Here is a 27,162-nt window from a genome sequence, read left to right on the forward strand (position 1 = left end):
CAGATAGTGTTTGGCCAGATTTGGATCTTTTTGCCTGGTCTTCTCTTTCTGTTAGTTTCTTGTAGTTTATCACCTGGTTCCTACTTGTTGGTTCTTGTAAGTTTGTTGTTTGTATAAACTAAAGAACAATATTGGTTCTTTTCTGATGTTTGTCTATAAATGAAATAGGCCAACTTCAGTGCCTCTTTTGAGGTGGGAGACACATGTTTTTAATAAATACATAAAAGCTTATTCACAGTCTAAAATTGGTATGCCAAATCCCATATGGTGGGAATTATGGGAAAGTATTTCTTAATTAAAATACTTATACGCCCTTCCATCTTAAACAAGATCCTCAATATTTAACAAGATCCTCCAAGACAGTTAACACAACACTACAGGACTGAACCCAAGGAACACACAGTACTTATTTGCCTAATAAAGTGGCTTGCAACTAGCTCCTCCATAGACCCAAAATATGTATAAAGGCACAGTCCTCAAACCACAGGCCTTATTTGCAAATCTTGCTGTCTTGTTTCTGAGCATTCATGGAATACTATCATGATGTGCTTTCATCGTGATAACTCACAACATTGGGTGGTATTCAACTGTGTTTTACTTAGAGTATATCCTTGAAATAAATGGGACTTAGCCGTGCTCATTAATGTCAATTCACCTACTTTGAGTAAAATTTGATTGAATCCCACCCTGTACTTTTTTAAAAAAATGAAAGCCACAGACATCTAAAAATCTAATAATCATTTTGAAGTTCAACAATAATATGCAGTGGAGGGCTATGAGTGTAATGAAACAACTTGGTATTTATGGTAAAGAGAGTGAATCAACATAAACTTTACAAACTTTTTGCACTGCAGTTAGTTTTGTTCTAAAATACCAAACGACAACAACAACCCAAAAGTAAAAAATTATCACTGGGGTGACTGGTAAATGTAACAACATTTAAATTTCTGCTGTATATGGAATGATAGGCATATTATGGTTTTATAAAATCTTGGGCAAAAGCAAGCATATTAACGTTCAAGGAAGTCACCAGTAATTTTGAGGAAGAGTTCATTTAGTGGCTGAAATGAAAGGGAAATAAAAATGAAATGATGCTGCAGATGTCTTGGAAATATATGTGTAAATGGGAGAGCTTGTGGATCGTTTTAGCATGTAATCATAAAACAAGTCATGAACGTCTCTATAAACAGAAAATAGTATAGATGATTAAAATCAAGCCGTTATGTGAGTACAAATTAATTTAGCAGAAACAGTTATTTAAACAGTAAAAGAGTCTCAAGTAGCTGGGATTCTCAAGATAAGAAAAGGCATTTTTCTGTCTTGGTGATTAGCAGGATGGTGCAGAAATACCTGTTGTTGTGAGTGAAATGAAACAATTTACCAAGATAGCGTAATTGGTAATTACATGAGCACGATTTCACTGGTAATTGTGGATTTTGACTTTCAGCATGGAATCAGTAATTTGGGTTTCATAATCCAGACTTAATTACGACAATAACCTTTTAGAGATGAAGACAAAGTAAGTCTGTCAGAGGCTTCACAGTGAAGATAATTCCATTTCAGATTGCACCTCTAATTAAGACAAAGGCTGAAAATATGTCCCTGTAGTGCTTCCAACTCAGCTGTAGGGTTTTCCCTATGCTCCAGGCAAATTGTTGTTGTTTTTAATAATATCTAGTCTGTTTTATTTTTAGACTTCCTTTAAAAATAAAAATAAAGCAAGGGAGAAGTGCCTGTGCTTTTTGCAAGAGCCACCCTTCCAAAATTCTGCATACTTGGCTTCTCTTTGAAACAGGAGGATCTGTAGCTCAGTAGGAGTGCATGCAAAAGGTCCCAGGTTGAACAGGTAGCATCTCTTGGTAGAACTTTGGGAGACTCCTGCCTGAAACCCCTGGAGAGCCACTGCCAATCAGCGGTATCAAGCTACATGGACCAATCGCCTGACTTGTTATAGGGCAGCTTCCTTTGCTCCTAAAGAAGTTTGTTGTCACAAGAGAACAAGGAGCGGGAAGTGGGGGCTTATGGGTCCAGATCTGTGTGTCTTCAGCCTTGCAAACAAGCTCACAAAACTTTAAAACGTTAACAGCACATCCTGCCCACAAATACATTGATTAGATATTGGTGACAATTATTACCATACCCTTCCAAACTGGACATTTGCAAGACTTGTGACCGAGCAATGGGAGCTCACCCCGTCATGGGGATTCGAACCGCCGACCTTCTGATCGGCAAGTCCTAGGCTCTGTGGTTTAACCCACAGCGCCAAGCGTGTGCCAAAAGACCTGTTAGGTTAGACCAAATGCCTGTCCTGTAAAGCATCATATTTCCCATGATGGCCAGCCTGATGCCTATAGGATTCTCACAGGAAGGACATGGATATAATAGCCTTCTTCAGCCGTATTACCCATGAATTTGTCTACCCCCCTTATAAAATCATCTCATCTTGTAAAGACTCACATTATGAACTGTATAAATAAGTACTTCCTCTTGTCTATCAAGAGTCTTCTACCACTTGGCTTCATTGTTTCTCACATTAAAAGAGAGACAGAATAAATTCCCTCTTTTTCTAGTTTCTCCACATTGCACATACATTCTATTATATCCTTCACTGATGGGTTGCTCCAGTCCTTTGTTAATCCTGGTGGTTGTTTTTTGAACTCTCTCTCCCCCCCCCCCCCCCCGTTCAATAGGACTTCTGAGTAGACATAGTTAGGGATTGCACTTTAAATGTGTATACTTTTTTCCCCTTGTTAACTTTAAAATGGGCTGCATCATCCATTGTGTTAAAAGCTCCTGGCTCCTTTAAAATAGTTATTTAAACAATGGCCATGTCTAAAATATATATGTCAGAGTGCAGATGTCATCTAGCTATTGAAAATACCAATTTCAAAAGAAATTGCAATGCTGTCTGCTCAAACAGGCATTAGGAGAGAAGGAAGATGGATTAGGAAAGAGGATGGGAGCACAAGAGAGATTTATCCAAGCATATTGAACTCTGGGTCTCTATGGGCAAAAGTACCCAGAAGTAACATGTAAACCTCAGTTCTGCCACTACTACTATTTGTAAAAAGAAAGAAAAAATGAAAGAAAAAAAGACAGATAATGTTCTCCCTCAAGGACAGTGCCAGAATAATAGCTGGACAATAATGTTATAGGATAAATCCCATGGAGGATTGAAGAGGTTTTGTCTTGACAGTTCTGTAATAACATGTCTGGACAAAACAGAAACCTTCAACAGTGAAGAGTTCCTGTGGATTCCAGGCTGCATCAATAAGACTAAACAAATTTACAGGGTGGTGGTGTTTTTGGCCTGGGGCATTTCCATAGCATAGATTAATGGAGTTGTAGAATTGGAAGGGAACACGTGGGTCATCTAGTCCACCCCCCCTACAATGCAGGAATATTTTGCCCAACTTGGAGCTCACCCACACCCCTGAGATTAAGAGTCTCATGCTCTACCAACTGAGCTACATGTTTAAATGCATTTGCTTTTATTTTTAGAGTGACACTTGAATTAGCCTGTCCCGTACCAACAGCATGATAGGGTGGTGGTCGTCCAGTTTGGGGCGTTCTTGGTGAAAACAGATGATTTAGTCCAGGCTCTTTTCAAATTAGGTTTGGGCTTGGGTTTGGCAATGAAACAGCCTTGGTTGCCCTCATGAATGACATATGTCTGGACAAAGACGGAGAAGCGTGTGTCTGCAGTTTTGATACCATTGACCATGGTATCCTACTGGGCTATCTCTGTGGCTTGTGGGCAGCGTGGGCAGAGGATGAATTTGTTTTGAATGGATTTCTACACAGAATCTGGCAGTTTTGAATCAGTCAAGCTTTGCCTGCATCAGGCCATCTGTTGCACTGAGTGCCTCCTTATGTCCGAACCACTCATGCGTCGTGTTTCTTTGTGTGCATCGTAATTCCTTATATGCAATCAATATGCAAGATGATGCGCAAAAATAAGTATCTACGTATGTATCTATTTCTGTGCTGCTCATTTAAGAGTGTATATGCATATAATATTACATGTGTAATATGTTAGAATTGTTTGTATTTTTTAGTGGATCCGATAAAAAACACCTCACTTCTTGTCAAGATCAAGATATCAAGGTTTGCATTGTGATTTGCAGAAAGATCTGTTTCTAGGCAGAAGAAGGCATAAAGATATTGTGGGTTTGCAGAGTTGGCTAAAGAACATACCAGTGATGGGTTCTGCTCAACTCCATTCTACCCATACGATGGCATCCATCTAGGTTCTGTTTTAACTCCTTTGCTTTCTAACATTTCTTTCAGGCTAAGGAACCTTTTTCAGCCACATGCTCTTCTGGGTGATCTTCCAAGGACCACATGCCAGTGGTGGGTGGGGCCAGAAGCAAAAGTGGGTGGAACAATGAATGCATACTTTAGCTTTGTAGGCTACACACACTCACATACCCTACTCTGTCCTCCATCCAGAAAGAGGCGTAATCAGAGTTCAAGGACATACTGCAGCCAGGCTATCATACTTGAGGTTAGGTTCGTGACATGGGGAGAGTTCCATGGGGTTTGAGGTTCCTCTCTGCTGATCTCACTGAAGCTTTTGAGTGAGTTCACTTGAGGGTTTGTAGAACAGGTACCATCAGTATGCTGATGACGCTGAACTTTATTCTCTTCATTATCCGAGTCAGGTGAGGCTATGCTAGTGCTGAATCAGTGTTTGGACTTGGCAATGGACTGCTTGAAGATTGATAAATGGATGGGATGGAGACATTATTAGTACAGTGGTACCTCAGGTTATGGGGCTCTTCTTAAAGACTTTGTCGGTTTTGCTCTGTATCTGAAGCTATTGTTTTTTCACAGTTTCTCCCCCCCCACTCTTAAGTCTAGTTTTCCTAATTTCAGTTTTCCATAATTCCAAATCAGTTTCCAGTTTGTTTGTTTGTTTTGTTATTTAAGTCCTAATGAACCTACAAATTTACCCTTGAGATTGCCTTGCCCTAAATGTGCCCACTCAACTGCTTGTTGTTGTTTAGTCATTTAGTCATGTCCCACACTTCATGACCCCATGGACCAGAGCACGCCAGGCACTTCTGTCTTCCACTGCCTCCCGCAGTTTGGTCTATCTCATGTTGGTAGCTTCAAGAACACAGTCCAACCATCTCATCCTCTGTCGTCCCCTTCTCCTTGTGCCCTCCATCTTTCCCAACATCAGGGTCTTTTCCAGGGAGTCTTCTCTTCTCACGAGGTGGCCAAAGTATTGGAGTCTCAGCTTCAGGATCTGTCCTTCCAGTGAGCACTCAGGGCTGATTTCCTTAAGACTAGATAGGTTTGATCTTCTTGCAGTCCACGGGACTCTCAAAAGTCTCCTCAAGCACCATAATTCAAAAGCATCAATTCTTCGGCGATGAGCCTTCTTTATGGTCCACCTCTCACTTCCATACATCACTACTGGGAAAACCATAGCTGTAACTATACGGACCTTTGTCGGCAAGGTCATGTCTCTGCTTTTTAAGATGTTGTCTAGGTTTGTTGTCACTTTTCTCCCAAGAAGCAGGCGTCTTTTAATTTTGTGACTGCTGTCACCACCTGCAGTGATCATGGAGCCCAAGAAAGTAAAATCACTCAACTGCTTAGAACAGCAGAATTGGCAGTTCTACAGGTGCCACATTATACCCGTTCCACTTTTGTAAGAACTCAGTCATTTAGTGTGGCAGCACCTGCACTTTAGAACTCTTCTGCCTGTTGAGATCAAGCAGATGCCTTCACTGTACTCCTATACGTCACCTGCTAAAAACATTCCTGTTTAGACAAGCCTACCCAGATGTTTAGAAAGTTGAGATTCTGTTTTAGTAGCATAACTTTTGCATGTTTTCCTGTAATTTTTTATTGATTTTGCTGTTTTATCTTTTGTAAACTGCTTTGAGGGGGGGTTTGCAATCAAGGGGTGTATAAATTTTATTAAATAAATGAATGAATGAAAACTTATCGACCATCTATGCATATTTGCCATCAGCTGTAGTTTTAGAGTGTTGGCCGACGAAGTGAGTTGCCTCAGAATGAAGTGAGACGCAGAAAGAAAAATCCATACTTTTGTAGTTTTAGAGTTTGGGTACAATTCTAAAGATCAGTTTTAATGTCTATGTCCAACCTAATGTGTAATCCTGATTGTGTGTCAATAATTTGGTTATTTTACCGTATGTATGTATGTATGTATGTATGTATGTATGTATTAATGACTTTTGTAAGCTACTATCAGCTAGCATTCAGGACATTAATTTTAGAAATAAATATATAAAATAATTTCAGTTTTTTGGGTGAGACTGTGGATGACAGTGCATTTCAAAGCATCTGAAAGAGTTCAGATATTGGTTAAAGATTGCAACCCATGTAAATTTTAGGAAATGTCCTAGTATATATTGTGTAATTGCTGTACAATTTGATGCTGAGATAAATGCTTGGGGAGAATCCCAAGACATTTATTTTCTGCATTTTAAAAGCTGGTAATCTGCTTTATAGAATATATGAAATATATTTCACTTTGAAAAGTTCAGAGACCTCAAACAGTATCATTGAATAGTCTGAGGCAAACACCTATATTTTCACGAGCTGAATAATCATGCCAGAATATAATTGGAAACATAATTTTTCATTACTTTTGTAATATAATCTCTTCGTGCACTTGTGACCTCTGTGTCATGGTGATAATACTCCTGTTTCTTCAACGAGTAATTGAATAATGATGAAATTTTTGTTTCCCTCTAAGGTATTATAGAGCAGACTCAGTTATACAAATGGAACAGCAATACAAGCTTTGCCTTTTTTTAAAAAAAAAAAAACCCCACAAAAGTACTGTACCTGACTGAGTTTAAATGGCAAGATTATTAATACTCCAACTCAAATTCACATTGTGGCTCTTTTTCTAAGATAAGATGCAAGAATTCTGCAACAGGGGAGTGCTGCCTTAAAGCCTTAGCAAATTTCCACATGGACCCCTTTTAAACCCCGACATTTGAGTACAATTAAAACTAACAATGCTCTCTGCATTTTCCCTGGATGTGGCTTTCCCCTTTGTTTAATGACTTTCACTGAGAAGTTTATATGACTGTTGAGATTTCCAGTGCACGAAAGCATCAGTTTGTAGTGGATTAAAAGATGTGAAAGGCAGTGAGAACTGTTGGGACTTAACAGTCCACAAATTTATTTCTCTTCAGCCCACAGACATCCAATACATACATACATACAATTTAAAAAATCTCATATTGGTATTTTTTGTAATGCAACAAAAGTCATGGAAGTGTCAAATATATTAGGCACATTAGCCAGTTCTTACAGAACACTGCAATTTGGCTAACACAACTGGTTTTTAACATAGTTGTTTATTTGAATAAACCTAATCATTTAAACTAGCCTCAGGTATGAAATATAAAGGAAATGGCATATTTCCACCCCTGTACTGTAGCCAGGCATTAAGGTTCATGGAGATTTGTTGGGCTAACATGGCAACATTAGTTTTTGGGTTGTTTTTTAAAGAAAGCCTGTTTTGATCTCCAAATGAAGATACTGTAATTCTTATAATGCTGAGCTGCATAAGTACCAGGAGGAAGACTTGTTTCCTGGCTGTCTTTCATATGCTCTTTATTGTACAGTGGTGCCCCGCAAGACGAATGCCTCGCAAGACGAAAAACTCGCTAGACGAAAGGGTTTTCCGTTTTTTGAGTCGTTCCGCAAGACGAATTTCCCTATGGGCTTGCTTCGCAAGACGAAACGTCTTGCGAGTTTGTTTCCTTTTTCTTAAAGCCGCTAAGCCGTTAATAGCCGCTAAGCCGCTAATAGCCGCTAAGCCGCTAATAGCCGTGCTTCGCAAGACGAAGAGACTCGCGGAACGGATTAATTTCATCTTGCGAGGCACCACTGTATATCCATGATTGTGTCACCAGGCAGAATTTAGTAATACCATTGATGGTTCCTGCTGGTGGAGAAATAGGAAAGATGCTTTCATCTGTTAGGGGCTGGATGGAGCGAGCGAAGGTGAGGTACATTTCAAAATGTCTGAGGAGAGGAAAGAAGAAGCAAATCAAGCAGATGAAAACCCACAAATACATATGAACATTGAGGAAATCTACCATGTGCCTATGGGTGAAAGAGCTGTGGCTATTATCTGTGAAGGAGCTGTAGTTGTAAAGCATGTGATTTCTCTGTGGAGTTCGGTCTAAGGTTTAAGAAAGCTTGAGTAGGTCTGTTGATGGGATTACTGTGTGCACTTTAAAATTCTGGTATTTGTTTGACTGAACCATTGCTGTGCTTGAGAGTATTGCTTTACGGCAATTATTCATTTATTTATTTTTCTAAATTTGAGAATGAATTTGCATACACATCTAGATTATTTTCCTTTTGTAGTCAGAGATGCTATCCAGGTCACGGGAATTCCAGTGCAGATATAGTAATTAATATAATATTATGTTAGGATCATAGGAAATAACCTTATTCTAAGTTAGAGACATTAATCCATCTAGCTCAGTTATTGCCTATATTGACTGGTAGCGGCTTTCCAGTCTTTCAGGCAGGGGGCCTTCCCAGACCAACCTGGAGATTCCAGGGATTGAACCTGATACCTTCTGCATGCACCTTTGGGTCTTGTTTGAACACCTTCTGGGTCCAGTTGGAACTGCCTGGAATAACCTCTATGTCTACCATTTCCCACATTCAAGATGAGACTCCTCTCAGGTGGTCCTTTGACACTGGCAAGATAAAGTAGATTTTGGAACACACCAACTCTGCTAATTGAAACCACAGCAAGAACAGCTCTCCCAAAGAAAGAAGATTACTTGATTGCTAGCTGGCACAGTGTGTAATTCTCTAATTCTAAGTATAGTTTTTTTACCGAGCCTGAATTGAAGAGTGAATAATTTTTTACGGCCATGAGGGAGCATCAATCTTCCTTCCATTAAAAAGTTCATGTGACAGATAACATGCTTTTCATGTGGTGAATCCTATAATTAAATTATTTGTGTATTCATGTTGTTTTAACAGATTAAAGGTTCTGTGTGGAAGACTTAAGTGTACTGTTCATTTGAGGCTGGACAAGAACTTCTAACTTTTGGCAGCTGAAGATGTTGTTACTATGGAAACAGATGTTCCTGCTTTCCTTTGTTGGCTGCCTTGGAGGTGAGGATATATGTTTATCTATAATTTCTAAATTAGAGCTGCAACTGAATCATTCCTTTCAAAATAAAATGTTGCAACAGTAAAGCTAAACTATTCAGTCCATTAAAAATAAGTGCATTATAAATTTGGAACATTAATGGAGTATAAAAACAACTTCATTTTCCTGTGTTGCTTATTACATGCAGCTTGCAAACACAGACATTCAAAAGAAGGAGGGGCATTCCCTAAAAGTCACAAAGAAAAATATGTGGTGGTGATAAACCTAGATGCGTGCATTAAAATGAACACCGACATACTGAATAAATAAGAATATATATTTAAAATATGACACCCAATGCAAATAAGCAGACAAATCAGCATAAATACCCAAGTGGTACAGCAGCAACAAAATTGTTTGAAAGTTTGGCAAAGGCTTTCACCATTACAAAATGATTTCTGGACAGCTCAGTGGTGGTTCGATCTATCCATTTTGAGAATTCTTAACCATGAGCAAAACCGGAGTATCGTTCACTGATGGTATGATTTTTCTAAAAAGCATAAGGAATAAGGGTGGAATTTAGTGCACTCAGGGTGCAGGGTCTAGAAGCAATAATCCACTCAAGGAACAACTTTATTTTGGTTTTGGAGCAGTAAGAATAGTGCGGCATAGAGCAGGGATCCTGTCATTGAGCAGCACTCCAGTTGGCTGATGTTCCAGTCCTGCCCAGTTGCCAGGTCCACTAGCCCAGGCCAATCGGATGAGCCCCATAGGCAACCTGGGGTGCTGTGGCTGAGCTTTTGTGCAGACATCAGATTGCCAAGATCCACGAGGGAGACCCACCCAAAGGGAAGACGGTGCACCTCCCCTGCTAACCCCCTATCATATTACATACATATACATTCTCAAGTTTCCTAATTTAATCAGCACATAAACCAGTACATACAGCAATGCATATCACTGTGTAAAAAAGTTGTGTTATCTATAGTATAAACCTATTCAGCAGAATACAGTGCCACGTGGAGCTTGACTTTATCACATGTATTAACCGTATCTTTGCATATAATTTTGCATATTGTTTGCTTTTTTGTTTGGGGGGGAGAGAGAAATTAACTAAGAAAAAGGCTAAGATATAAGCCAGTGCTTAATGGAAGAAGTGGACTGAAGTAAGCAAAGGTTGATCAGGTTGAAACCACCAAATACCATGTATAAATACAATTTATTTAATTATTATTATTATTATTATTATTATTATTATTATTATTATTATTTAATTAATTAATTTTTAATTAATTAATTAATTAATTAATTAATTAATAATAAAATAATAAATACAATTAAAACAGACTCCTTCTCTGTTGCTAGTAAGGAACCACTGAATTTCATTAAGAAGGTCTTAGAAAGCTGTCTCCAGATGATTTGTTTAACATTGCATGAGGTCTTCAACAAATAACAAAGGTATAAAAACGAAACCATACAGAGCTGTTGCCAACACTGCCTTGTGCACTAAACTACTGTGCATCGTACAGTGAAGGGAGATGAAAGACACCTTCTCAGACGTCACAAGCTGGACTCAAGTTATGAAAGGCCACATATATACACTTCATTCATATGAGGACAACAATCCTGCGATCACTAAAAATAGATGGAGATGATGTACCGTGCTTATAAAAAGCTGCTCAATTCCAACAGTTCATATAACCATAGAATTGTAGAGTTGGAAGAGACCCCAAGAGCCATCTAGTCCAACCCCCTGCAGTGTCCACAACAACCCCTGGTTTGGCTCAAACCACCACCCTTCTGGTTAACAGCAAGATGCACCAAGATGCACCAAGCCATTGTGTCACTGGGGGCTCTGAGCTCTGTTTGAACTCATGCTGCAGTTCCTCAGTGTCCACATCCATCAAGTCATGGGACTTGAGGTTTTCAATAGCAAACACTTTGTCAACATGAAGTTGGCGATATCTAAATACGAGGAGGACAGTAGAGCACATGCTTAGCTTGTGAAGGGTTCCAGGTTTGGTCCTTGACTTCTCCAGGTAGAACTGGGAAAGGCAGCTGCCTGAAACCCTGGAGAGTCACTTCCAGTTGGTGTGAACAGTACTGAGCTAGGTGAACCAATGGTCTGATTTGGGATGGCATATTTCATCCCTATGGGTGGTTCTCCAACATTGTGTGAAGAGACTTTTCACTCACCTTTCACCCCCAGTTTGATAGAGAGTTGCTCGCAACACTTGCACCTTTACTGATGCCATTCAGGTTCCCTGCTGTGCCTAACTTTACGGTATTGTTAACTTGCCTTTGAGAGGTGTTGGAATTCCTGATTTTGTCTGTGGCTTCCTTCACTGAATGAGCAAAATGAAGGGGAGGGCTATAGTTGTTGCAAGTAGTTACGCCTGGGAGCTTCAGCAAACCTAAGTGCTTCTCTGTAGCGACAAGGGCAAAATGAGACCTTACTCATACACTTCCACACACATTGTTTAGCCACCAATTTGCTCTGTCTGTTTGTTCTAATTGTTCTCATAACAGTTCTTGCCCCTAAAGGATTTTGAAAGCTATGAGTGAGATTATAAACATCTTGAAAGTGCAAAGGGTAAAAGAAAAGACAACGTTTCTCAATTTTCAATAAGTGGGGAAGCCCCTTGAGATGTAGGAAGGAGGGAACTGCTTGGAAAGCTGCGAGAGAGATCCTGATACAGCTCTGAGCTTTTATATCAGAAAGGCATTCTAGCTGTACTGGAAGTTTGACTGTACGGTGCATTTCACGGTGTCTGTTTCATCATGTTTGAATGTAAGCTTTTTTTGCAGGGTTTTTTTTTTTAAATGACAGTTCGGTTTAAGCTATTGGTTCTGCTTCTGAACATGTATTTCACATATTTTCTGGCTAATGTTTTCCCCATCTCGAATGAGAATAGTTTCAAGGAGAAAAAAAGATGCTTGTTCTATTCTAAAACATTAAAAGGCTGCTGCAAACAGAAAATCGTTAATGGGATCTGGGCCAAAATTTTAGAAATTATAAAATGAGAAACTGCAGCTGAGTGAAAGAGCACTAAGATTGCACACATAATGGCTTGACTGTTAAGAATAATCTGTGTTGAAGACTGTACCTACTTGGTTTAAGGTGTGGAGCAAGGCATTAGAAAGAAATTCTGAAAACTTGAATTCCGCCTCTGAAAACTTAATACGTGGTTTAACTGTCTTGCTTGCTGTCAGGCACCTGCGTTGTAGGAACAGCCTTTCAGATGGTGGGGGTAGCAAATGCTGTGTCTCTCCCCACCCCAAAGCAAGAGGGTTCAATCCTGCTAGGTGCAGGAGTTTGATTTGACCACCCATTCCAAATAGGACTCCTGCAGGATTGTACCATCTGAACACCAGCGATCTTTAATCTAATTGTATAGTTAATCTCACAATCTACTTGTATATTTCCTCAAATTCATTCTTCCTTCAAATTGTGTGTGTATGTATATGTATGTGCATGTGATACGAAGTTTGCTTCACGATCTAGTTGGCATTCTTGTATAAAGGTATAATATTGACATGAATTAAAACAGAATTATAAGATTTTTCTATTGAAAGTAAGCGCTATAATTCATTGTAAGGAGGAATAGTCAAATTTCCTACACACCATGCAGTCTAAGTAGATTTTTAAAGAAAGGTTGTGATTGAAGCACGCATTCATATGTTTAGGCCACATTTTACTATTCTTGTTTTTCATTAGGCACTGTTCCTTATGTAAATACAAGCAGTATATTTTCATGTCTCTCCAGTAATAAATCACATTTTGGTTTAGCAACAATGCTCAAGTTATTTATAGTACAATGAATGGATTTCTGTAACTGAGAGCAAAGTTCTGTTTTGTCCAAGGCAATTATTCTGGGTATGAACGTATAAAGTAATATGAATTAATTGCCCTTTGACCATCCTATTGATACCACTTGTATGTTTGTCAAAGAAGAATAAATGGACATATTTTTTGCACCTTTCAAAGAATACTTCTCAGTAAAGCACATAATAGATCATGAGTAGATAACCAAGGGATTAATAGTTTTAAAAATCAGTTAAGACAGAAGGTAAGGGCAGTATTTTGTATATGCAGCTCTGGATTGCTAATGCCTTCATACACCAGGCAGTGGATAGATGTTTTCTCTTGGTTTTAAAATCTTGATTGTTCTCCTGGGGAGTGTAAGAAGTTGTCTGCAGCTCTCAATGTTTGCTTTTCCCTTCCCTGCCCATTTTGTGGATTTGACGTAAGAGGGAAATTGGAGAGAAATAATACACTGGTGATAGTGACACATCATCTGTCTTACCCAGCTTCCCTGCCAAATCCTCAAGATACCTGGGAGTGTTTGAAGAACAACTGTGGCTCATAGTGGAGGCAGTTTCTAATACGCAAACTGATGTACATGTGCACATTTTATCAATGTAAGGAATGATTCAGAACCCTGATTTTATGTTGCGGGACAGTTGAACCCTGCTTTCATCCTTTCTGTGGACCTTTCCAGGATATTAATGGATATTAAAGTATACCTTTTGTTATAATTGCCCCACACTGTTCCATGAGAAACCTGCAATTAAGAGGATGTGCTGCTCCAGTTTCCAATAGGACTGGATTGTTGTTGGGATACTGCCAGGGAGACAAAGTCCCATCATGGCCCCACGTCGCCTCCGGACGTCCATCGATCTCCCGTAGACACGCAGTATCAGCAATTAGCGACACGAGCTCCAGAAATAGCTTGCCACATTCCAGGGCTGATGCACGCTCTTATCAGCAGATAATGCACAGTGAAAGATGCACGCAGGAGAGCATTATTTACAAGTTTATTCTGCGTTAGTCAGAACAGAGAAAAACATGACTGCCTTCTTCAGTGTTGAGGCACCGAGAGAGGGAAACGAAAGCAACAGAAAACATGAACTTCCTGTGAACAGGAAATGCGCAGACTCTGTGACTCACAAAGCCTGCTCCCTTTTAAGGTGGAACGGAAATATCCTAACACTTTTCACTATATATTTTTAAACAACCTCATTCATTTAAGGTACTGCTTTAAGTTTGCTGCTTTCTAAATAAACATTGCGAAAGTGCCTAATGTCAAGGCCTCTTTTAGTGAGCTGCATTTGCTTACAGAAGACGATTCTTTCTAATACTGAACCTAGGCTGGATCAAAGAAGTGTTTCAGTTAAACACGTTGTAAACTTTGTATGAGAAATCGGGTTGGCAAAAACAGAACTCCACTGCACTATCTGGTGTCACAGTGTTATAATGTATATATAATACATATAAAATGTTTTTTTCTTTGCCAATGTCCTTATAGACATGGACCAAATACTAGACTAGTTTTCCTCAAGTCTGGTTTTCCAATTGTACTTAGCCGTTGTAACATTGCTGTATGAATCCTTTGGTGTGATTTATTATTTGGTATTTACCTTAAATCATTTCTATCTTTTATTTCTATATTTAAAAGTAGGAAAGACAGAAAACTATGCTTCAGTCTCAGATTGAATTAAGGTGTGAATACAGCCACCTGATCTGGTTCTTGGGAGTCAGTGCACACTACCATAATGGGGGAACAGGGACACACACACACACACACACACACACACACACACACAACGTGGCAAGAGCTGTGCTTCCCAGCTGCTCCAAGAATGAGTAAATGTAAAGGCAGTCGGCTTGTAGAAAATTGGTTAAGGATAAAAAGTATGATGATAACTTGTCCAGTCTACACACTGGAAGAGATAGATCAGGTGAATTCAAACACACAAAAACAGAGCCCCCTAATTCCTCTACAGCCCTCATGTGGACCATTTCGTTCCAGAGCAGTCTCACATCAACTTGCTTCAGAATGGCAGGACCAGGATTGGGCTCGCTATTATCCAAGGAGAACTTTATGAATTCAGAGTTTGCTTGTTTGGGGGGGGGGGTAAAAACTGTTTTCCAGTGTTTTTAGTACTGGGGTGAAACCGACGAGTTCTGCTCTTGGCTCTCCAAACACATACATAATTTTATTTGCAGACTGCCTTTCCTTAGTTAAAGACATGCTCAAGACGGCTTACAACATGTAAAAATTTGCTAAATTGCAAACAAAACGAAATTAGTAAGAAACAATGAATAAAATTTTAAAAGTATGCAAACAGTTACCACATAACTCATAAGGAGATCTAAAATAAAGATACAAAATATTAATCTAAAGAACAATAACACCCCTAAACAGCCCAAATGTCTGTTTAGCATCCTCCACTTTTGTAGCTGGAGTCAGTCAGGGCCTCAGCCACCCAGGCCAAGTGAGAAAAAGCCTACAAGGCAGGGTCACAGCTAAGGTGGTCTCTGTCCATCCTATTCTGCTGAGTTGTTTGGCTGGGATGATCTAGGGAAGGACTCTTGAGGACTTTTTTTGTCCATCTATTGTAGGGCTTTATGCCTCCAAATAAAATATGCAATAAATTGTGTCTTTTTGAGGTCATATTTTAAAGAAGCTTATTTGAGCTCTTGTTTTTGTTGTCATGGGATAATTACAATTCTCAGGATTAAGAATAAGCTGCAAAGGCAATTTATTCTAGATGTATTATTCGGGATTCAGAATTCACTGGGATAGAAATAGCTTTTCAGAACTGTTGTTCTTCTAATATGCCAACTCAACTTTAGAGAAGATGGTATAATGAATCAAAATGTGTAAGAGTGGCTTAGTGGCAATTACATAATGTAATAGCAGATCTTACGTAATTCACCATTAACAGCAAGACATACATGTTTGGGAGTTTAAGAGCAAAATGTATTAACTTGTGAGGAAGAGAGCAGCTGGGGGATCTTCAGCAGTAGGATTTGATCACTAGCTTGAAATTCACAAATGTACTTTGAGCTAAAATGTTCATTTTTCTTAACTTACCTGCTTCAAAGTTACATTAAACAGTTAAATGTTTAAGTAACTTGCACAGTAAAAGTAGAATATATTTCCAATGTTCTGGTCCCGTCAGGACTCAAGTTCATTTCCCTGCCCTTCTGGGAATCAAGCTTCCCCTTCAGAGATGCATCACAAATTAGACTATATAAATTGCTACTGGAGTCTATAATGAAAATGTTTTATGAGGTCTTCATAAATAAGGTTTTATTATCTATTGAGAGCAGTGAAGTCCCTTCCACTATTCATATAACACCGTACTAGTCATAGCTGGTAATACAAGCCTATTAATCAGATTAGCCTTGGTATGAAATGCATAATTTACAGTGACTAATATAATGCCAAGAAAATGAGCCACAAGCATTTGAGGTACAAGAGATTTAATTTGAATAATATTGTCTCTTGCAGATGGTAATTTTAATTAATACTTTTTACAAATTATGCATTGATAAAAACATTTTAGGTTATTAATTCATTGTCTGTTTCAATAATAAAATATGGCTTGTAGAAAACTTTGTGAGTAGTGGTGGTGGAAATGAGGCAGATAAAATCAAAACTCCTAAAACAAATAAAGACTGCAATCCTGTTACACATTTATCAGGGACAAAGCCCCATTGGACTTTATTTTAAGTAAACACGCAAACGATTGTTCTGTCAGATTGTGCTCCAAAAGTAGCATGAAGGATTAAATAATTAACATTTTCAGCTTCAGTTTTACCCATACAGGTGACGACCATTTTAGGCGCATCTAACTGAGCCACAATTGCCAATGCTCGGGTCTTTTTGAACCTGGAGGAAGGCAGAATCAGAGGATGTAGTGAGGCGGGGCTTATGCGTGCTCCACCAATGGCGGGGGGCAGTGGAAATGGAACCCCTGTGCAAAATGGTCACCACCTGTACTGAAGAACTGAAGAACAGTTCCACTGCTATTTTCTGTGTCCTTACGTGATGTTAGGCCAGTAGACGTTATAGAGTATTTGGATTACATGTTTGCTATGCAAAATTGTTGAAATAAACTATCTTGTTATCTAATCCAGATCTGATTGCAGTAGATAATCTAGGATAGTCAAAATTTGGAATGTACAAAATTGGCCACTTTCTAATAGCAGCTAGACTGACCACCAGACACTTTTGGAAATGCAGTACATGGATAAAGTCACGGTGGAAATCTGGCATGACGAAGTCTGGATTTTAGCCATGTCAGAAGAGCTAATGCAAAGCATGTGTTTGCACAAAGGGAGATTCTTCATCATCATCATTATTATTAAATATAAAAGATATTTGAGTCTATTAAATATATAAATGAGGGAACAGACGCCCCAAATACACCAACAACATATGGAAGTTTATGGAACTCTTTAAGTACAAAAAGCCTTGATGTCAAATATCACTGACCAGTAACTTGGGGGGCTCTGTGCCACACACTGTGGACAGACAGAATAATCAGGATGAACAGCAATCTTTGTTTTATATCTTATGTAGTTTATTTACTTTTATTACTTTCTGGGGATTTCTCTCACGTGTTTGTTGTTTATGATTTGTAGCCTTGTCTTTTACAAGATTAAATAAAAATTAATTAAAACAAACAATTGATCATGAATCACTGGCATGTATTCCTTAACAGTTAGCAAAACTGCTCTGCCTCTAGGTTAGCCCAACTCAGAAAGAAATAGTCCCCGCTTGGTCTGTTGCTCTGCACACATGTGCCAGCTAGCCCAAATTGCTTAATTTGTGAAGGACCAATCTAATCAAAATTAATCACAATCTAATCAAAATTAATCAACGATCCATTGACTTCATGAGAAATCCTCAAAGCCCATTGAAATCAAATGATATATGCAAATATTGCTCCTCATTTCAGCAGCATTTCCTCCTCACCTTACTTCAAGGTTGGGTGAAAGGACACAAGAGGGAGTGGGTAGAAACAGCCGCAGTTGTTTATCTCACAGTGAAGAAGTGCATCCAGTGTGCCTAGATTTTGAAGTAGTTGCACTACCATCCACAGCTGAGTCTCAGCAGAAGGGGAGCAAAAGAAAAATATTACCGCTGACTGGCAAAGATTCTTAATACAGTCATACCTCAGAAGTCGAGCGCCTTGCGACTTGAACGTTTTGGCTCCCGAACGTCGCAAACCCAGAAGTGAGTGTTCTGGTTTGCAAACGTTCTTTGGAACCTGAATGTCCGATGCGGATTCCGTGGCTTCTAATTGGCTGCAGGAGCTTCCTGCAACCAGTCAGAAGCCACGCCTTTTTTTCCAAACGTTTTGGAAGTTGAACGGACTTCTGGAACGGATTATGGAATATATTATTTTTAAAAAACAACAACAACAGTTTTCTCAGAGTGGTGGGTTGTTGTGTGATGAGATGGTGTGCTTTAAAATGGATACATAAGCATCCCACAGCCAATAAACTGAAATAATAAGCAATGCTTTTCCAAGTTCTGTCTGACCTTTTGTGATGTGATCAGCTCAATTCTGGGGAAATGGAGATGTTGCTGGTCTTCGCTTATAAACCTTGACCTCCTTTATGTTCTAACAGATGGACTTATTTGAAATTAGCTTTGCTGATGGTTTATTTTCTGTCTTGAATTGCTTTCGGTTTGTCATTTAGATCTTAATAGGAAGGATAAAGGAGATCCCTTGACTTGAGAATTTGGATGAGTTTTTGACGCTTGCTTATTTTGTTTTAAATGCAACCTTGAATACTGACTTCGTGGTAAAGGTGAGAAAGCACCACCACTTCAGTCTGCAAAGCTGCAACACGCAGAAGTGGATAATGGGTTCTACAGCACCAGTAAATTAAATGTTTCACTGACTTTCACTGGTTCAACTGATTGTGTGTCACTGCTAATGTTAAGCTTCGGCTCTAACGAAAGGTAAAACTATATAGAATTAATAGGGTTCATGGTCACCACCCACTGCTTTACAACAGTTGTTTGGGTTAGTATAAAATGTGTGGTTCTAATAGTTAACATGTCTTACACTCTTTGTGGTCATATTTTTCCTGGGGGTTTTTTGACCACCTGTGTATGGGGTGGTGTGATCATAAATTCCATGGAAAAGAGAGAAACGTGTGCGTGCACACTGCAGCCACACATAAACACATGTGTGCTCATTTTCCCTGCTCCTTGCCAGCAGTTAGGTGTGGGAAAAAAGTTTAGCAAATTTAGTAGGGAGGGGCGCAGTGATATCAATGTAGAGTGCAGCTGCAGACAGAAGCGTTTGCCTTCCTTCCTTCCCTACCTGCAGGCTCTAGGAAGATACCCCCCCCTCCAAAAAAAAAGAACTAGAACAATTAGGCTTGAAAAAAGCCTTCTACTGGAGCTTATAAAAGGCCTCTTTAAAACCTAATTGTAGAGGAGAAGGGGCAATTTTATTGTAATAAATGGGAGGGGTAGGGAAGTTAACTCTTTACAGTTATGACCTCCCACACCACCTCTCTGTTATTGCAATTAGGGTTCCCCCCCCCCTTCAAAGAACACTTATTTAAAGCCAAATTGTAGGGTGGAGGTAGATCTTGTAGATTGTAGCTGGTGGGTGAAGATTACCGGAAGCTCTTTTCTTCTCAGCACTCTCTGCAGGAAGATCTCTTAATCCCCCCCCCCGCCCCCGCTCCAGAAAAAAAAGACTTGGGGAAAAATGTGATCAGGACCAACTTGCATTTTTAAACAATTGTGTAGTTTGAGCCTCAGATAGCTGTTACTACAACATGAGCCTAGGAAACATAGAGCATATTAAGTGAAATAAGTAATTGAGATTGAGCTAGGTAATGGTTCTACAGTATATATATCAATAATTACTAGTAATGTATTTCATCCTCTATTTTTTATTAGATACAACGAGGAATAGCTAGTGAATATTCTTTAGCTCTTTCATTGAGTCTAATCATCCCCCCGCCCAAAAAAAATACACATTTCCTGAGGTGATGACATCAATTATGTCCTGGGTGAATGAGTTCTGGAGGTTAATTTATTGCGTTTATAAAACAACACGGTTTGTAGTACTTCTTTAATCTGTTGTTTCCCCATTTTGCTACAGCCCTTTGGGGATTTGTTTGTTAGATTTCTTTGAACAAAACATGTGTAAAAGGATCAACCATAAAGTCAATTACATATTGAAAAGGGGAGCAGATTGCTCACACTTGCAGCTGGCTGTGTCGCCGAGAAAAGCATTGGCTATTCTATACATTTGGCATATACAGAAGATTTACCCTTGCTTACCCAATTCTGGCTGCTGGTGTTGGTTGGTGTGACCTGTTTTATTACTGTATTTACTCGAATCTAATGCTCACTGTTTTTGGACAAATTACGTTGTGAAAATTAAGGTGCGCATTAGATTCGATGGCACATTTATACTCGCCAGCAAATACATTTTTGGTTTCAAGGTTCTGAAAACTGAGGTGCACATTAGATTCAGTGGTGCATTAGACTCAAGTAAATACAGTAATTATTGCATGGCTTTATTTTTCTTGTACACCACTGTGGAATCCTAAGATACTAATCACGGTGTTTTGTTTTGTTTAAAAAACAAATTAAAAACTAATGGCTTTGTGCCAGTTAGCAGAAATGGACATTATAAGTTTTGCAAAACATAGTTGAAATTCATTGAATATAGCCAATCATTTTGTAATGATAAAGACATGGGCTTTATCATGGGCTCATCAATCAATCCCTAAGGAATCTTGCATTTCATAACTGTGTATAATGCTTCTTTTGGACAGTGCAGTGTATCTCTTTTTTAAGAGAGTTTGAGAATGGCCTTGCTGGATCACACCAGAGGGGCATCTAAGCCCAGCATGCTGTTCTCACGGTGCCCAGCAAGGTGTCTATATGCGAAGTCCTCAAGCAGGTCCAGAATACAGCAGCACTCTCCTCACTTGAGATTCCCAGGAAATGGAATTTAGAGGCATAGTCAGTAGAGGTGGAGAGGTGTTGCAAAGTGTTGCTCAACTGTCTTCCAAGTGCCAGAGTATTACTGCCAGTTCCTGGGTGGGGTTGTGGTGGTGGTACTGAGGCATAGGGAGCTTACCACCATGTGAGCAGCCATCATGGCTCCACACATTTGTTTATAAATAGCAGACCTTATGCATTAGAGAGAGAGAGACAGAGACTGGGTTTCTTTCTGTGGTATATAGAACATTTACATGGTTGTGTAAGGGACGAGCCGCGTTGAGTTCTTTTGGCATCAGTTCAAGATTTTTTAATGGCTGTGGGAAAGTCATTGAGGCGGAAGGGAAGAAGATGATGCTGAATGAAGTCCAACGGCAGTCGCTGAGAAGTTTTAGGGTCAGCTCAGGGCAGACTGGGTTCCTTATGCCAGAATTGTACTGGCATGCCTGTTGTCTTTGTCCATGGAGTTTTCTTGGCAGGGATAGTGGAGTGGCTTGCCAGTTCCTGCTCCAGGTGGATCATGTTTGGTCAAAACTCTCCACTATGACCTGTCCATCTTGGGTGGCCCTGCACAGCATAGCTCATAGCTTCTCTGAGTTATTCAAGTCCCTTTGCCACATCAAGGCAGTGATCCATGAAGGATCCATGAAGTGATCCATGTGGACCGAGAACTCCCAGAAGTGCAAGCTGGATTTCAAAGGGGCAGAGGAACCAGAGACCAAATTGCAAACATGCACAGGATTATGGAGAAAGCTAGAGAGTTCCAGAAAAACATTTACTTCTGCTTCATTGACTATGCAAAAGCCTTTGACTGTGTCGACCACAGCAAGCTATGGCAAGTTCTTAAAGAAACGGGAATGCCTGATCATTTCATCTGTCTCCTGAGAAATCTCTATGTGGGACAAGAAACTACAGTTAGAACTGGATATGGAATAACTGATTGGTTCAAAATTGGGAAAGGAGTACCACAAGGCTGTATGTTGTCACCCTGCTTATTTAACTTATAAGTGAAAGTCTGGACTGGATGAATCCCAAGCTGGAATTAAGATCGCCGGAAGAAATATCAACAACCTCATATATGCAGATGACACAACCTTGATGGCAGAAAGTGAAGAGGAATTAAAGAACCTTTTAATGAGGGTGAAAGAGGAGAGCGCAAAATATGGTCTTAAGTTCAACATCAAAAAAACTAAGATCATGGCCACTGGTCCCATCAGCTACTGGCAAATAGAAGGGGAAGAAATGGAGGCGGTGACAGATTTTACTTTCTTGGGCTCCATGATCACTGCAGATCGTGACAGCAGTCACGAAATTAAACGACGCCTGCTTCTTGGGAGAAAAGTGACAACAAACCTAGACACCATCTTAAAAAGCAGAGACATCACCTTGCCAACAAAGGTCCGCATAGTTAAAGCCATGGTTTTCCCGGTAGTGATGTATGGAAGTGAGAGCTGGACCATAAAGAAGGCTCATCACCAAAGAATTGATGCTTTTAAATTATGGTGCTGGAGGAGACTTTTGAGAGTCCCATGGACTGCAAGAAGATCAAACCTATCCATTCTAATGGAAATCAGCCCTGGGTGCTCACTGGAAGGACAGATCCTGAAGCTGAGACTCCAATACTTTGGCCACCTCATGAGAAGAGAAGACTCCCTGGAAAAGACCCTGATGTTGAGAAAGATGGAGGGCACAAGGAGAAGGGGACGACAGAGGACAAGATGGTTGGACAGTGTTCTCAAAGCTACCAACATGAGTTTGACCAAACTGCGGGAGGCAGTGGAAGATGGGAGTGCCTGGCGTGCTCTGGTCCATGGGGTCACGAAGAGTCGGACAAGACTAAACAAAAATAGTCTGGCATGGTAGAGAAAGGTAGAAGCTGGCATGTCAGCAGAAAAATAAATTGCTTCAGAATATTCAGAAGTTTGATGCCTCTCTGGGCTGCAGCAACCCATCATTGTATGAGGAGCCATTTAACACTCACAAAATTCCCAAGACCTCTACAGAGCTCTCCACTCTGGACAAGATTTCCGGTGAAAGCCAGAAACAATCAATGAGTAATAAAGGGAAGAAGGCAGCAATAAAGGGAATCATGGCGCTATCTTCCAGAAGGAATGACAATTTCTGCTGGATGTGAGGGAAAGATACACATTTAAAAGTTCATCATTGTGTGTGCATTTAACTCTAGAAGGAAAACTGTGTCAGCACGGCAAAATCTGTTCAATCAGTCTTTATGGTGCGCACCAAACAAAGAGAAATCTGTTGCATGACAACTCCACAGTACCATCTATTTCTTCATCTGCAGGTAAATTATTGGTGATGACTGAAAACTAATCAGCTGCCTTTTCATTTCAGCAATAGGCCAAACCCTTGAATAGAGAGCAAGGTGCTGCTGACAGCTACTGTTTTTTCTCACTGTGTAGCCTTGAATCACTGCAGCGCAGCCACTATGGTGATGAAAATTACAGGGGAAGAAATATCTGCTTGTGTTCCATTTCTAAGGGAAAGTGAAGGAGACGAAATGACATTTGTGAAAAGACACAAGCAGTACATGCCGTGTGCCTGGCTTGCCTGGCTTGATAGTACTATTGACATTGTCATTATAGCTAACAAGATACACACCAGAACTATAGAAATGTATGATTTGACAGAGTAGCTGTGAAGCAGCAAGCCCTGTCTTTCTGCCAGAGTCTCCTAATGGGATACTTGTTCCTAAAAATCAAGCAGTCTACCTGATTGCAACCTGGCTGCTAGAAAAGCCCCATGGTGCTTGTGGGTGGCCTGACTTTGAAGATAATTATTTAAGCAGAAAATGTGGATATGCAGTATTGTATTCTGAGGCTCTGCAGAAGCTTTACAACTGCAAAATGAAAAGATGCTTTGGAGAAAGGAGGGCTTTATATACACCCAGGAACTTTTCCTAGTATGGTCTATTGATTTTATGATGAAAAAGAATTGCATCCATTTCCTTTCTGCAATAGAATTTGGAAGTAACCTGTTCATCATCTTGAAGGAATACATATTACAGATAGCACTTGCCAAGTTTGCAACTGGAAGTTTGAAATGCATCAATTTAATAGGTTTCCTAATTATGTCAGAGACCTTCAGAGCTTTAACTAGTCATATATGTATATGAAGCACAGTAGAATTATAAAAGCAGTAATTAATGATTTATACTAGAACGCTATCTGATTTTTTTGTAACCATCAATTGCACTGAATTATGAATAAATTAAATTTAGCTCTGAATTTTCTGGTCTGTCTTGGTTTCCTCCTGAAAACTCAGGTGGTGAACTTACTAAGATCTGGTAATGTTTCTGCTGCATTTACTCAGAACAGCCTGGGCCTAACATAGGCTATGTCTTGAGTTGATGTCAGTTGATGTTGTTATCAACCTGTACCTTATATATTAGTTTATGTACATAGATGGCAAGGGCCCCATAGTGCTGTGTTTTGTCAGTTCCAGAATATAAACTGGTCAAGAATAATTTAATAATAGTAGTAGTAGTAGTGTTCTCAAACTTAATCCGTTCTGGAAGTCCATTCCAAAACCAAAGCAAGGTGCGCTTTCCCATATAAAGTAATGCAAAATGGATTAATCCGTTCCAGACTTTTAAAAACAACCCCCAAAACAGCAATCTAACATGAATTTTACTATCTATCGAGACTATTGATCCATAAAATGAAAGTGATCAACAATGTACTACAGTCACACAATCAATCAGTAGCTCAACTCGGTTCCACACAGTCACAAAAACAAAACAAAAAAGCCACAAAAATGCAAAATAAATAGCAAAAACAGACAGACCTCAGCGTAACACTCAAAACAGAACTGTGGGACTCAAATCAGAAGCATAACACTCCAAACATAGCATGTTCGGCTTCCAAAAAAAAGTTCGCAAACACTTGCTTCTGGGTTTGCAGTGTTTGGGTTCCAAGTTGTTTCAGTACCAAGGCGTTTGAGAACCAAGGTACCACTGTAATAATAAATTTATTATTTATATCCCACTCATCTGGCTGGGTTTCCCCAGCCGCTATGTGGCTATGGTCAAGAAAGAATTTGCCTAGCTTAAAATGGTGTACCAGCTGTACCCATTCCTAAATAAATAAATAAATTTGGACTGGCCACAGTCCACATGCTTCTCACATCCTGATTGACTTATTACGATGGGCTGCATATGAAGCTACCTTTGAAGTGTCTTTGGAAATTTGAGTTGGTCCAGAATGCAGAAGCAAGGATATTATTGAGTGTGGTTCCAGGATACCTTAGGGGCTGCATCCTCACATACCAGCCAGCCTGCCTGCCCCCTATGATCTGGTAGAGAGGTCCTTATGCATGTCCTGTCTGTGACACAACTGTATTTGTCACATACAATTGGCCCCTTCCATTGAGGTTTTCCATCAATTGGTGAAAAGGTCCCTGTTTTTATTTGTTGAACTGTATACAGGGCATTTTTATCTGCTAAGCCTGGAATTTTTAAACTTTCCCCTGAGAATGGTTTATGTTGCTTTGTTATGGATTGTGGTTTTTTCCTTGCTTTAAGGCCCTTCCAATTAATGGGACTGCATTAGATGGAGGGGGTGTGCATTTTAAAAATAAATAAATAAAATCACGAATAATTCTATCAAATTCATAAATTCCCTCACAGTACCCTCCTTTACAAATATAATGCAGCTAAGGTATCCTCTTTTCCCTCACTCTGGGATGCCATTTGGCTCACCCCACTTTCCCCCCTCATCCCCCTTTCCCCTATCCCTTGTTGTAATCTTTAGAAGTCAGGTGCAACTCAATGCTTCTTAATTCAATAATAGCTAATGATGTTTTCCCATGGCAGCTTCTACTTAAAGGGTAAAGAGGCAGACCCATAATGTATATAATTACACTGGCTGTTGAGACGTTGCTTCATTCCACAGTGCTGTTTGTTTGTTTGTTTAAAAAAGAGGCATTGCTACTTATAACATGATCAGAGTGCTGTGGATTGAATTTGGCAATAATAAATACATAAGTTAGTAAGAGATGCTGGTACTCTGTACTAGTGAGTACAGTGGTACCTCGGGTTACAGATGCTTCAGGTTACAGAAGCTTCAGGTTACAGACGCCGCTAACCCAGAAATAGTACCTCGGATTAAGAACTTTGCTTCAGCATGAGATCAGAAATCGCGCAGTGGCAGCGCAGTGGCAGCAGGAGGCCCCATTAGCTAAAGTGGTGCTTCAGATTGAGAACAGTTTCAGGTTAAGAACGGACCTCCAGAACAAATTAAGTACTTAACCTGAGGTACCACTGTACCATCACAAAAAGGCACTGGCGGTATGCATTCTTGGACCATGATCTCCATCCTGGGCTGTGTAACTGAAAATCTCATTTGGAGATATTGTTTATTTATTTCATGAAAAATGTGTACCACTTTATTGCAAAAACAAAAACCTCCAACCAACTTCAAACTGGTTTCCGATCACAATTACGCAACATTGATTTCTCCCATTTAAGGTTTTCAGTTAGGAAAGTTAGGAAATTCTCCCATGATCTGATGAATACCAGGAACCTTTCAGTGTTAAGGATTTGGAAAAGTCTGACATATGTGGTAATTCTGTGCCAACTATAGTTAAGCCTGATTATTAGGTTCTATTTTCATTTGTTAAAATTTCTCAGTTCTAAAAATGATTTCTTCAGGATGTGGGCCCTAACTAATGATAGTCTTACATTCCGGAGTTTTAGTGAAAGCTAACGTTTCCTGGGTTTTTACATTCAGGTCAGGAGAGAGGTTCGCCAGGTAATAATCACAGGTGCATTGCTGTTATTTATTTTTGTCATGGTCACATATGTGAGAATCTGGCTTAAAGCGTTTTTATCATCCTAGGGAAGTGCTGTGACACCAACAAATGAAACAATGCATTTTATTCCCTAATCCCAGCAGCCGAAAGCCTACAGCTATTGGCACCATAGTCATTAATTCAGCTGTGACTCAGAGAAGAGTCTCATTTGAAATATTAGAAGTTCTCTCTCTCTCTCTCTCTCTCTCTCTCTCTGTGTGTGTGTGTGTGTGTGTGTGTGTGTGTGTGTGTCTGTGTCACATTCTACTTCTAAAAATAAAACTTGTGTCAACAAGGATCTGGTAGGATGAATTTGTAGCCATGTATCCATCCATCCCCGGGAAGCATAAGGGATTAATTTGTTCTACATGCCCGGCTTCCTTATTGCTTCTATTAATTATTTATATAACAGTTAAGGTGTGCACATATGCTTCACAAACTGCACAGTACCATTCC

General features: G+C 39.6%; 1 protein-coding gene across 2 annotated transcripts in view; it reads left to right on the plus strand.

The window, feature by feature from the left end:
• The window catches only part of CNTN3 (contactin 3), a 166,917-nt gene that overhangs the window by 29,116 nt on the left and 110,639 nt on the right, over positions 1-27,162 (plus strand). For both annotated transcript variants that reach the window (XM_077925028.1, XM_028719369.2), the window contains exon 2: positions 9,007-9,141. In XM_077925028.1, coding sequence (XP_077781154.1) covers positions 9,087-9,141 — 55 coding nt within the window. In that variant the 5' untranslated portion in view covers positions 9,007-9,086. The remainder of the gene's footprint in view (positions 1-9,006; positions 9,142-27,162) is intronic.

This window comes from Podarcis muralis, chromosome 2 (assembly GCF_964188315.1).
Source record: "Podarcis muralis chromosome 2, rPodMur119.hap1.1, whole genome shotgun sequence".
Taxonomy (NCBI): domain Eukaryota; kingdom Metazoa; phylum Chordata; class Lepidosauria; order Squamata; family Lacertidae; genus Podarcis; species Podarcis muralis.